Source organism: Setaria viridis, chromosome 7 (assembly GCF_005286985.2).
Source record: "Setaria viridis chromosome 7, Setaria_viridis_v4.0, whole genome shotgun sequence".
Taxonomy (NCBI): Eukaryota; Viridiplantae; Streptophyta; class Magnoliopsida; order Poales; family Poaceae; genus Setaria; species Setaria viridis.
The window spans coordinates 19811333-19824955 of NC_048269.2; the positions used below are offsets into that span (position 1 = coordinate 19811333).

The following is a 13623-nucleotide window of genomic DNA, read 5'->3' on the forward strand; positions in this document are numbered from 1 at the left end:
AAGACTTGGTGGCGCGTCCCGAGACAGCCCGGGCAGCCCGCTCGCGTTCGAGCGCGCGGTCAGCGCGGATGTTCACCCGTGTTCTTACACGACACGACACGACGGGCCAGTGCTCCTGGCAGCTTTCTAAAAAAACCCAAACAGTAAGGGGAAAACCAAACAGACGGAACAAAAAAAGGACCTAAAATTCAGCATTTCTCACACTACAACGATCGTCTTCCCAGCTACTGAAATACAGTATACCTTGATGCCAATAAACACAAGGAGCTACAGAGCTTACAACCCTGAAAGAATATTCTACTATCAAACTGTACAATCTCATGGTACATACTAATTTTCAATTTCCTATATGAAAACCGACATGTATTCAACAGATAGATCTTTGTTGCTGTAAAGCCAAACTGAGTTTTCCAGCTGTTTTCCCACTTCAGGTAAAACCAGAGGAGGAGCATCTGCCCACGGGATTAGCAAGTAATCAACACCGAGCTCAGAAACAACTTTACACAGCAGCTCCATAATTCACGTTGACTCGAAATCAAATAAAAGAAGGCTGCACATGGATAAACTCTGAGTGATGGTCAGCGCAGCCTTGGGTTCTTTCAGACATAAAGTGTAAGACAGAAACAATAGAGATCAAGCACAGGTGAATCTGGAGGCCTTTGGCTCTTTCTCTTCTTGATACAACAACTGATGCAGGACCCATACTTTACAATGCTGAGGATACAATTGAAAAATGGCTAATAAGGTGAGAGTAATTTCTCCTCAAGCTCACGGAAACCACGGTAGACATTCTCCGTTTGGTTCTGTGGAAGGTTTAATCGCCTCACTTCAGTCATATACCTGAAATTGCAATACAGCGCAAGAGAATGGTCAAATATATCTGTGAAGTGGGTTCACACAACAAAAGAAGTAAAATAGTGAAATAGTGTGAATGGACTTTTTTAAGAGTCTAGGGTAAATTTACGACATTTAAACAACTGATACAAATACACTTGTATGAAACAATGCAGTTGAAAGAGATGTAAATGTAAAATGCGATTCATACATAAACTTACCTGTTCGCCAAACTAATTATTTTATCTCGAGCACCTTGATTTGCAGTTCCTGTTTGATTCAGCGAAAATGTTCCATCAAAAAAGAATGAAGCCCCAGCACTTGTGGTGCCTAGTCTATGTGCAATGACAGACATCCCCCACTCACGAAGGATCGCAAGAACTGATCTCAAAAGGCGCAACTTTATATTAAGTGAAGGCATGATTGCCCCATTTGATAACAGCTGATCATACACAGCAAGCACTGGTTCAGGAAGACCTTTACAGGCACCAAGAAGAGCTCTTGCAACATCATCATCGCCAACTAATTCTTCTCCTGAACTTAATCTATCCTGTAGATAAGAGCAGGATATAATATGAGTTGGTGGAATGCCCTCAAAGTTCGACTCGAGCATGCAGGTATATACAGAACACAAAATACACATTACCAATGCAGCCTTCTCAAGATGAAGGGATATTATATCCAAAGGCAAACAAGCTCCATCTGCAGGATCAAGTTTCGAGCCAACTCTTTTCACCACAGAACATGCTTCTGCAACACCCCCTCTTGTAAGTGCCTGGTCAAGGAGTCTGGCCCAAATTTCTCGAACAATTTTGCTATCAGCATCTCCGGAGTAATTAGCAAAGCTCAGCATTTCCAGGCAAACCTAACAAGAAGACGTTACTAGTCATTTTCGCGAGAAATCATTTCCTAATAACCAATATGCGTGCAAGAATTATTTTGTAAAAGGTGCTCCTAGTACCATTAGACAAGAGACGGCCTAATTTTTTTTAAAAAAAAAAAAACTCGACCTGCGGTAAGAGCCCTTGGGCATTTTTTAAGTGAAGACTGAAGACCTTCTCATGCAGGTCAAGAAAACCCCCGAACCCCTGCCCCACCCTTACACAGCAGCACCGTAGCCAATCTAAAATTAGGTTCAGAAGATCGAGAAAATCTGCTCAAAATTCATATCCTGACCCCAGTTGTGAGTTTGAAATACAGCACAACAAATTGATTTGGTGGAACCTGCTTACTGTGTAGAGGTTCAAGCAAAGAGGGTTTGACGTATCCAACACGAGCAGTGCTCAATTAAGGAAATCCTTTTGAAAGTAAGTTCACTGATGGAAAGAAAGAATAATTTCAGCCAGTCACCAGAGTGAACCTTTCTATTCACTTTTCTGTTGTCCTTTAGTGTTCTGCTTGGCTCCAAGGCGGCTAGCTTTATTCAGTACAAATGCTGTTCTTTCAAGTTTCATCTAACTCTTATGTCTATTATTTCAAAATGTTGCATGTCCACAAACTTAGTTATTTTGCAGAGCAATAAGGTCCTATGGATGAGCTTATTACATAGTTTGGGAACATGCAAATCATTGAGATGTAATGAAGAAGATTAAATTCACAAAAATAAAACCATACCTCCCAGAGATTAAACGGAACAGCATAGTCATTATATAGTTGAGTGATACTCTTGAGACCCAATGAAAGCTCTTTTGCCTTATCTTTGGCAGCTTTAGCAGCCTCTGCATCAGCAAGAATGTTGTCACGAGGGAACGGATCATTTGGTGATTCAGAATTGCTCAGAATATTTTCAACCCGTGCTGCCATGAGCTCCAGTTCTTGTTTGATTTGCATTTGGAAGCGAAGCACTGCAAGTTTGCCTTCAAGCAAATCCACTGTGCTACTATCAATAGGATTTCTGGATGAATCAGCAGCGATGCCTGCGCTTTTGGCCTGAAGCACTGCATTTCTGAGATATTCGTACCTGTATTCCAGTATTCCAGTAGGTGTTATACTGTTATTACATATAAATGATGGAACATAAAAAGGTAAAGAAAATAATGAGAGAGACCTCTTGTCAAGGGTAGGTGCTTCTTCAGAATTGGAGCATTGTCTCTCTGCCAATATTAACAACATCCTGGCAGCAGCAATATGCTCCCCCTTAAGAACATAGTACCTTGCTAGGAGCTCAAGATACTTTGTTTGGCTAGTCGAGATAGGTGCACCTAAATCTTGCAACTTAGCAGCTCCTGATGTAAGTGAAGAAACTGCCCGAACCTTATACAGTGAAAATTAGGTAGTCAGGAACAACATGCTGGTCTTACACGACCTGGTTAAAAGACTTAAATGATGCATGGACAATAATGGCTTGGAAGGATCCAGTGACATGAAAGGCATTTATGTGATCACATCACCAGTATCTAAGGAAGTTCTCTGCAGCTATTCATGGCAATGATGAGTATTAAATACCAGTATATGGTAGTAAAAAACGGATCTGCCTAGTATTTGATGGGCATGCTAAACCTAAGCAAATCCAGAACCTCTTTTATTTATATTAAACAGGACACGTGAAAACATACTATTACTTTTGTTTCTGTATTATCAAGATGCATGGGCCTTGGATCCTGTCTGAGAAATAAGCATCTGAAGGGAAGGGATGGAGGGCGGTATAGAACATAACACAAGAAATGAAGGTAACCTTCAACAAACATACACCATGATCAATGGCAGGTGCTCAGGACTCCCCTGGGACAACAGAATTCAATGGCAATATAGTTGCCCCCGAATGATTTACTTGTATATCAATGGACAAACCCCAGAATAGGATAATTATCACCAACACACCAGAAAAAGTTTCCAGTTTGATAAAAGTACTAATCATGTATCGATAGTTCCAAATTTTAGTAGGAAAATAAGGATTAGGGCAAACCTCTTCTTGATGCTTACGACCAGCACTCTGCAGAAAAGAAACCAAATCAGAACCACCATACTCCAAAAGCTCATTTTCTAGACCGAGCTCGATCAGTGTCCTGTATAGATGCTCATGGAAAACTGTGTCCGGCCATTGGACGCTAAGTTGGATGATCTGTTTGATATACTTGCTTCGAGAAGCTGGATCAACAGCAGTTGCTAAACCAGATGACTTATCTGCACCTTGCCCAACACCCTTGAGGGTGCGTAGAGCATTCATAACTATTTCATAGCACTGTTCACGCTGCAACGTTATCATATCATGATGCCTTGGATCAATTTGACCATTGATAACATCAGCATTGGAGTCAAGTGCTTGAGCTTTCTGCAGAGGCAACCGGACTACAGCCTCATAAAATCTGAACCCCCACACAACAAAAGAATATATAATCAGCTAGCAGATATGAAAAGAAGCTATCAAGGTTGATATATTTTAGGCTGAAAAATACCAGCGCAAGTGACTAACCTTAGGTTCTCAAATCTCTTGCAGATGGCACTCAAATCTGCAGAGTCTGGTATCTTAGTTAAGAGGTTGAAAGCATCTCTAGCAAGAATATCTCTTTCATCAGGGTTATTAGTCATAGATGCTCTCTCAAGACATTCCACTGCCAAGTAATATTTGTAGTCTGACTCGTTGAAGTAACTAGGGCAACCCTCCCTCAATTTAGTACTGATTTCCTCAACAGTTCCTCTGCCCTCTGGGCCAATATAGTACTGCAAAAATCATATAAAATTACAGACCTAAATTGTAACAGTTGAGAAATTTGAATGTGAATGCTGCACATGAGATTCCCCATTTCCATATAAGCAGAGAAAAGAAAGGGAGGTTGACAGTATTACCTCCATGAGTGCAGAAATAAGCCGCATCGCAAGCTGGTCGCCGTCCTCTGAACATACCAATTGATGAAACGTTAATTGAACTAATTTCTTGCGTAAATCATTGCCCAGTGTCTGAGCCAAGCGGACAACATTATGATGGCAGATAAGTTGAAGCAGAAAGAGTGCTTCACCAGATCTCCTAAGCAACCGCCTAAGACATTCCATTGCCCTCACCTGTTGATCCAATTGATGCATGTCAGAAAAAAAAAGAATTAAACTGTGCTCTTATTCTGCTGAGTAATTTCTAAGTGTTACCTACCTCCATAGCCGCTAGTTCTGCTGATGTATAAACCAGCCTTGGCTTTTTACTTGATGCAGATTGATCGGTGGGGTTCATATCTCGAATTTGGGAGTTGTACGGACTCCTTCCATTGCCACGCCCCCCAGAACCCATAATAGGCCCTGTTTTGTAGAGTATCGAACCAGAATCGCCCAGGCCAGCAACATAACCATACAGGCCTCTTCTCTTGTTTCTTCTAGATCTTAAAAATGTTTCCAGTGAACGAATCTTACTCTCAAGAATTTTCAAGGCCCCAGCTGACAGCCTGCAAACAACTATGCCATCCTCGTGTTCATTAGCACCAGCAGGTCCTCGAATCACCATAATAGGAAGCTCCCATATGGGATAGAGTAGTCTTGAAGAGCACAAACAGAGCCCTTCATATGCACCGGAAAACAAAGGTTCTGCTTCTTGAACAACTTGACCCATACTAAAGCCTCCAGCCTGAGTTCGTGTATTAGATAAAGCAGTGGTGCCATCAATTTGAGGCATCCCAACAAGTCCAGGGTCCTCAAATGCCTCAGCAGCTTTCTCAGAAACAGCATTGCTTATCAGACTATCTTCAGCATAAAGTAGCTTCGCGGCTAGCATTAAGCACATTGCTGCAGCTTCTCCAGCGCCAAAGCGATTAAAGAATTCTTCAATTTGCGATCTCAAGGTGTTCCCATCAAACAATTTTCTTAGAATATCAACAGGCCTGTTAAAAATTACCTCCATCAAACCCATTGTATTGAATACAACAACCCTCCTCCGAGGTAAGATATGCTGGGTAGGAAGATCTCCTTTCGCCCACAGTTTTATAGATGCTTTCTCAGAAGGTTTTCTGAAACTTGTGAAGCATTCCACATCAGCATATAAAGACTGCACCGTGAAAGCAGCATCTGGAAGTGGGAGAACATCAGAGGCACAAAGCATTCGACCCTCAACAGGCAAAGCAGAGACTGTTTCTCGTAGAGCTCGGGAGCTTCTAGAAGCTGTTCCAAACGTACTCGGAAGGGATAACTGCGCAGCTGAATCTTTCTGCACAGCCAGAAGAGATGACATGGCTGTAGCAGATGAATCTGACATTATAAGAGCACCAGCAGAATAGAACGCAGACTCAACTTTTAAAGCTAGATCCTCAGGATGAGCTCTGCCAGCCGCAGAAACAGCACCAAATGTAAGCCCACCACCAACCCCCAGGGGTGGGGACGGCCTAGTAGCAACAATTTTTAAACAGGTTGGCCTCTGCAAACTACTGCTCAATCCAACTGAAGAACCACTTCCACCTGACGTGGTAAGAAATAATCTCTTCCCATCTGACAAAACAGCAACAGCATGAAGCCATTTCGATTCCATAGACGATAGAGGTGAGATGCAGACAATTGATGGTTTTGGTGATCGTGCAGATCTTTGTGCGTTAGACCTTCGACCACCATAAGGTGCATCCCGTGGATCAACAATGTTCTTTTCTTCTGTAACTTTTGTCAAAGGGCCATCGCCATTAGCTCCTAAATCAAATAACTGCAATTTCATGCCTTCGGTGCGAGCATAGATAGTGTTCCTCTCGTCATCGATGACCATATCAACAATAGGATCAACAGTTGAGAATTTGAATGCATTTGGCAGGACCCACCTGAAAATCATGATGGCTGAATAAGCAGGTGGCCTCTAATAAGCAAATAAAGCATCACATTTCTGGTCTTACAGCAGTAGATACCTGGAAAGAAGGCTGCCAATACCAGTAGTAAGACAAACTTTACGGCAGCGTTTACGCCAGCCTGAGCCAGTTGTATACTGCAATTCATATATATGCCCATCACGTCCAGCTAGGAAAATTTGGCCCTTATCCGTACATGTGATGCATGTCACAGTGACACCATCAGTGGCAATCATGTACTCAGGTAAAGGTTGTAATGAAAGCTCAGCATACGGATCTGTTCCATCAGCACTAGCAGAACAGCAAACTCCAACAAGTACCAGCTGGCACAGCAGATGTAGGTGAAAGTACATTAGCTTGGACAAAAATAAAAAAGAAATGGCAACTTGATTTTCTATGATGTATCTCAATTCAGTAAGATTTTCAGCGATGCATATGAGCAATGTGAGCATCAAAGACATGATACTCCACTAAATAAACTTGCTTCATGCCTTGATTATATTCATCAAGCATTTACTAACTGTCCTTACAAAAGTAGCAGCCACCTATCTGATATTATGCTACATGGTCTAAAAATTTTCAAGACATGGCCATTCAATATGGTCCGACTCATAAGCAGTACATATAAAAGTGTCACCATTGCAAATACTCCCTCCATTCCAAATTATAGCTCACACCAACTTTGTCCTAAGTCAAATTTGTCTACCTTTGACCAAATTTATAGGAAAAGGCACAAGCAAAAAATATGCACTAGAAAAGCCAAAACGACCTGTAATGTGGGACGGATGGGGTATTTTTCTAAAAACTTGGTCAAAGTTAAGAGTAGTTTGACTTAGGACAAAGCTAAAGTGAACTATAATTTGGAACGGAGGGAGTATTTCTATTGACCAAAAGTTGTGTTTGGTATTTCATACTGTTATCCTGACTATTAGATTCCTCATAAATTTTGGATACAAAACCTTCAACAGGATTTAGTAAAAAAATTGATGGTTGACCCATTATTTTGAGAAACAGATCTTCTGCTCATATTTTGTTGCTTCATTTTACATAGTTTACAATATTTAACAAGATCCAGTGATGATCTCAATACATTGAAAGAATAGCAAAACCATTAGGCACACGTTTGAGGACACAATAGTTCAAAGTGTGTGCTTGCATTAGTGAAGATGGACTCGATTCCCTTGGCTCGTTGCCCACCAAAGGCTAGGCCAGGCAAGGCCAAGAAAGCAAACATAAAGGTATCCAACAGTCCACTACTCCAAGGAATGTTGAAGAGTCATACACTACAAAAGTTCAACACTATACATGGCTCAAGGGTACTGGGAAGAATATTTTTATAATTATCCAGAACCTATTTCTCAAATGTTGTTGCTTCATTTTGTGTTTTAATTTAGAGATTGAATTTTGCAGGCAGTGTATATTACTGTAGATATTTCACAATAAAAATGTATCGATTTGATTAGCTATTATGTATCACTTGCAACAGCATGAATTTATGAAGTGACATTCAAGGTCGGCATGTTTGTTGCAATTCAAAAGAAAACATAAATCATCCTTACCTCAACAGGAGTTGCTAAAACTAAAAGGTATTGAATGGCTTCAACGAAAATCCCAGGCTTTGCCCTAGCAAGGCCAACAGCACAAATTGCTTGCTCATCCACATTATAATCTTGACACTGTCCATCCCTGGGAACAAAACCATAAAACAATTATAAGCAACAAGCATGCCATGCCCGCATTGAGGAAAACGTATCATTTAGACAACTTATGACCAATGAGAAAGTGGCATCACTTACACAATGCTAAGCTGTTTATTTAATAAAACTAAATACATGAGATCAACTTTAGACTATTTAGATAGTACCAATACGACAAAGTGTGCTATACATGTTAAAAGAGGTGCCACTTCATGATGATGATGATGATGATGATGATAGATGGAAGGCTTGATAGAGATAGCTGGATGATTAGGCCACCCCTGCTCCAATGGGCCACAGAATACTCTCACTTTACAATTAGACAAGTGATTTTAACAGTGGCCAAAAGTTCAGAACTAACATCTCATAGACCACACAATCATTTAATTCAAAACAGATATGAAAATGGACCATGGAAGGTTTTGATAGAGGACTCCTCTAAAAGAACAATCTTACAAAGCAACACTACTCTATATCAATGGCAAGTTGACAATGAGATAAATTTGAGATACCAAGTAAACGTCATGTTAAATGGTATTCCATTTTAACTGTTTAAGACTAATCACACATGTACAAAGAAAAAATAAAACAAATTTTAGTGGTTTACCATTTGTCAAAACGCCAGATGAAAAATGAATTATCAACCGTTGCCCAGGCCCGGTGTATGTCAGAAAAGATCCCACAAAGGGCTGTTCCTTCACCGGCTGCAGCATTGTATCTTTCAATCAACATAGGAGGGAGCTGACGAGTTTCAGCAATTTCCACCAAAGGAGGCCACTGTAGAAGAGACAAAATGTTTTAAAGGGCATTTATATTTGTGGAACAACTTCATATTTAACTTTGCGGACATAACTTAAAATGAACACAGATGGTAGAAAAGAATAGGTCCTGCAATGCATTTCTTAGACCATGCAAGAAGATCATGTCCAATGTCATAAAACTTCTGAATTATAGAATCCAGCATTTGAGGCAAAAACATCCAACATGTACCGATGTATGTAGATTCTTCATGTTTCATCCTAACACCATACGAGTTAAAACTTAAAACATGAACGATTTTGTAAATCCAACAAACAAAACAATGCAAAGGAAAATCACATAAATGACCATCTACTTTTAAATCACACTATCTATGCTCGCCCAGAACGGACGCTGACACAGATCAACGGCTCAAGCGTGTGCAGCAACCAGAACACACGCAGTGGACGGCAAGTCGGGCGGGGCTTACCTCCTTGGGGTGCGAGGAGTAGGGGTGGGACGAGTAGCGCGATGCCTCGAGGGCCTCTTCTAGGTCGGGCTGTGCGGCGGCGTCGCGGCCGATCCGCTCCGAGACGTGAAGCCCCGCCGAGGCCACGTCGGGGCCGATGGCCTCGTCCTCCCCCCATGCCATGGTCGGAGCGCCGCGGCACAACGCGGCGGTGCAGGAGAGCGGCTTACCTCCCACAATACTATCAACCAGGAGCATCCGAACCCAATACAGTTCAAATATCAACCAAGTCAAGCATGGTGTAGACTTTCCTTACCTTGGAGAGCAGGGGACACGGCGGTGGCGGATGGCAGGGGTGGCAGAGCTTGGTACGGGCGGCACTTGGTAGGGGAGGTGGAGCTTGACAGGGGCGATGCTTGGCAGGGGCGGCGGCAAATGGCAGGGGCGGCGCTTGGCAGGGGCGGCGGCAGATGGCAGGGGCGGCGGCAGCGGTCAGGGGCGCCGGCAGATGGCACGGGCGGCGGCACCGGTCAGGGGCGCCGGCAGATGGCAGGGGGGCGGCGGAGGTCAGGAGCGGCGGAGGATGTCAGGGATGGCGGAATGTAGGGGAGGCGGCGGCGCAGGCAAGATCCAGCCGGTGGAAGTCCGGCCGGTAGAGATGGCAGGGGAGAAGGTGTGGCCGGGACTTGGTGCGCCGGGAGAGGGGTGGCGGATGGGGGGAAGGAGGCGGCGGCGGAGGCGAGATCCAGCCCCTGGAAGGTCCGGCGGCGGCGAGATCCAGCCGGTGGAAGGTCCGGCCGGGAGAGATGGCAGGGGAGAAGGTGCGGCCGGGAGATGGTGCGCCGGGAGAGCGGTGAAAAACCCTAGAGCGCGAGGGAAGGGGACGGCGGGGATGGGATGTTTGGGCTTTTGAGATTTTCGTGGGCGTCTGGGCGGGTTCCGGATTTTGCCGTGGCGCTTCGAGGAAATTTTCCTTTTCAGTGAGAGAAAAGCACAGTGGACCCGTAAGAAGTCCGTTTATGTCAGTTGAATGAAATTTAAAACTTGCGTTACTGTGAAAAAAATGAAATAGGATCACACGATAAGTTTAGGTCTAAATTATTCTAATTCATGTTCAAATCTTTATTGTTATCTCTTAGTTGGAACATAGTATATAAATTTTGTTTACTACAGAAAAATGGTTCATGTGACAATTAAAATTGTAACCATCCGATTGAATTATCCATAATCTTTACCTATTATTAAAGCAAGTAACGTTTCTGCCTGGATTTTTCGTCCGTCGGACTATTTTTCAAATAAATCCTGACATTTCGTGATATCAACCCGCAGTCCAATTCTGAGTATAGGGGGGCTTGAGTGGAAAAAAATAGGAAAACGAGGTATTAAAGCGAAAAGAGTTCCGCTCCCTCGTTCCCCTCCCCTCCCTCGGGGGATCGAGATCCGCCGCACTCCGTCCGGCTCCGGTCCCGTCCCTCGGGGGATCTAGACGCCGCCGCTCCGTCCGGCCCTCCACCTAGCTCCCTCGTTCCCCTCCCTTTCCTCCGCCGCCCTCCCTCTGGGGATCTAGCCGCCACCGCTCCGTCCGGCCCTCCACCCCATGTCCACCGACGACCTCCCGCCATCCTTCGACATCGACGTCATCATCCTCCGTGGACTTCCCACCGCCGCTCCATCCGGATCCGGGGCCTGCGGTCGGTTCCCACCTTCGCCCTCCTCCTGTCCTCCGACATCGACGCCATCATCCTCCGTCGACATCCCGCCGCCGTTCCGTCCAGATCCGGAGCCTGCGGCCGTTTCCCACCTTCGCCCTCCACCCTTGGTCCCGGGGTCGGATGCGCCCAACCCCTTGAGGGTGGAACTCCGTCTCGCCCGACCCTTGGTCCCGGGGTCGGATGCGCCCGACCCCTTGGTCCCGGTGTATGTCAGAAAAGATCCCACAAAGGGTTGTTCCTTCACCGGCTGTAGTATTGTATCTTTCAATCAACATAGGAGGGAGCTGACGAGTTTCAGCAATTTCCACCAAAGGAGGCCACTGTAGAAGAGACAAAATGTTTTAAAGGGCATTTATATTTGTGGAACAACTTCATATTTAACTTTGCGGACATAACTTAAAATGAACACAGATGGTAGAAAAGAATAGGTCCTGCAATGCATTTCTTAGACCATGCAAGAAGATCATGTCCAATGTCATAAAACTTCTGAATTATAGAATCCAGCATTTGAGGCAAAAACATCCAACATGTACCGATGTATGTAGATTCTTCATGTTTCATCCTAACACCATACGAGTTAAAACTTAAAACATGAACGATTTTGTAAATCCAACAAACAAAACAATGCAAAGGAAAATCACATAAATGACCATCTACTTTTAAAGTATGAACAGTGACCACTATCCCATTTTCTCAACCAACCAAACCAGGCAAAATGACTACCACCTACTAATTCAATTCCCAATACTTGAGAATTTGTCCCTTGAGTGAATGATGTCACCTATCAAAAAAAGCTCAAGCTAAAACTATTCTTACGTTTAATGTTACAGTGCTTTCTTTTCAATAAAGTTGTAAAGAGCCAACAATCTTAGTTCAACCTTAACTTGGGCTCAACATCATCACTCATCCCATATAAGCCAGTGTTGAGCTTACCAGTTAAAATTAGACCAGGGCGGTTTTTAGTATTTCAAAACTGCCACCACTCGGTGTATGCTAATTTCCACTTTTTTGCCCCAATTTACAAGTTTCACCATAACCTAAAAGACTACAAAATATTTCACCAATTCTAATGTTAGCTTCAGGATTCACATCCTCCTATGGAATCACCTACGTGTCACTCCTATTATCAATAACTCCCATTGTTACACATGATACCTTTTATCCTGGACTCTCACCTAATGTTTCCTAAAATTTGCCCCAAATCTATTTATACTTTAACACACATCAGCCGAACTTTCCGATACAAATAATATAAACCTACTGCGCCTACTGCAGAAAGAAAAAAATCTTCACCAGAATTTATGATGGCGTATATTATTTGACATGGTAGGGACCGCACGGATACGGAGGGAGGTGGGCCAGTCCTACAGGGACCTCCACTCACCTCCTCCTCATCAGCTAATCTTTCCGTGTGAACTGACTTCTCTTCCTCCAGTTTGGTACCAGCTCTTGTCACAGGCTCACAGCCCAATGAAGGCCTGGTTTGGTTCACTTGCTTAAATTTAAGCACCCATCACATCGAATGTTTAGATACTAATTAGGAGTATTAAACGTAGACTATTTACAAAACCGATTACATAAGTGGAGGCTAAACGGCGAGACGAATCTATTAAGCCTAATTAGTTCATGATTTGACAATGTGTTGCTACAGTAAACATTTGCTAATGATGGATTAATTAGGCTTAATAGATTCGTCTCGCTGTTTAGCCTCCACTTATGTAATGAGTTTTGTAAATAATCTACGTTTAATACTCCTAATTAGTATCTAAATATTAATGTGACACTTGCTTAAAAATAAGCAAAGGAACCAAACGGGCCCGAAGAATGTTATCCTTTCGACTTGCTTGACAAAAGTACAACACCTGATTGAAATCAGATTCCAGCGGTCGAGTTCTGCTTCTTCTGGAAAATACCTGTAGATAGTTCGGCGGCACCTGAACCGAATTTCATGAAGCTTTTAGATCAAACTGGGAGCGTAAATGGAGTCGGGTAAAAAGAGCTCGAGAAACTTCATTTCAAGATTGAATCCTTTTTTTTCAAAAAGAAATGTCAAAAAAATTCAGATGTATGTCACGGTTAAGAGACCGTATGGAGCAGAAGAAAATCGCGATTACAAGTGCGACTGCGCTAGGTTTTATGCATCATGCCAACTATATTTGTTCTAAAAAAAATCTCTCAACTGTATTTCTCAGTCCTAAAAAAAAACTATTTCTCTGGTCATTTTCATAATTAGAATTTTCTGTGCAATGGTACCTAACCCTAACCTGAATGGAGCGGCAACGTAGTTGCCAGATTATTAGTTTTTTTAAAAAAAATGTAGTTACCAGATTTCAGCAAGTTGAGGTAGCATATTCCATAAATCAGGCCTTCAAAACAGTAGTAGCAATGTTACTAAAGTCTGGATTACAATCTACAATACATTAACACTG

At 43.0% G+C, this 13623-nt stretch overlaps 1 protein-coding gene across 1 annotated transcript; it reads right to left on the reverse strand.

Annotated features, from left to right (window-relative positions):
- Positions 1–166: 166 nt before the first annotated feature.
- Positions 167–10383, reverse strand: LOC117863913 (nuclear pore complex protein NUP155). Its single transcript, XM_034747817.2, has 13 exons — positions 9504–10383; positions 8883–9052; positions 8138–8264; positions 6639–6901; positions 4919–6554; positions 4621–4833; positions 4247–4494; positions 3740–4139; positions 2882–3087; positions 2449–2794; positions 1481–1699; positions 1056–1384; positions 167–840 (listed from the first exon to the last, which is right to left on the reverse strand). The coding sequence occupies exons 1-13, from the start codon at positions 9738–9740 to the stop codon at positions 738–740; spliced, it is 4497 nt and encodes a 1498-aa protein (XP_034603708.1). The 5' UTR covers positions 9741–10383; the 3' UTR covers positions 167–737.
- Between the last annotated feature and the right edge of the window lie 3240 nt (positions 10384–13623).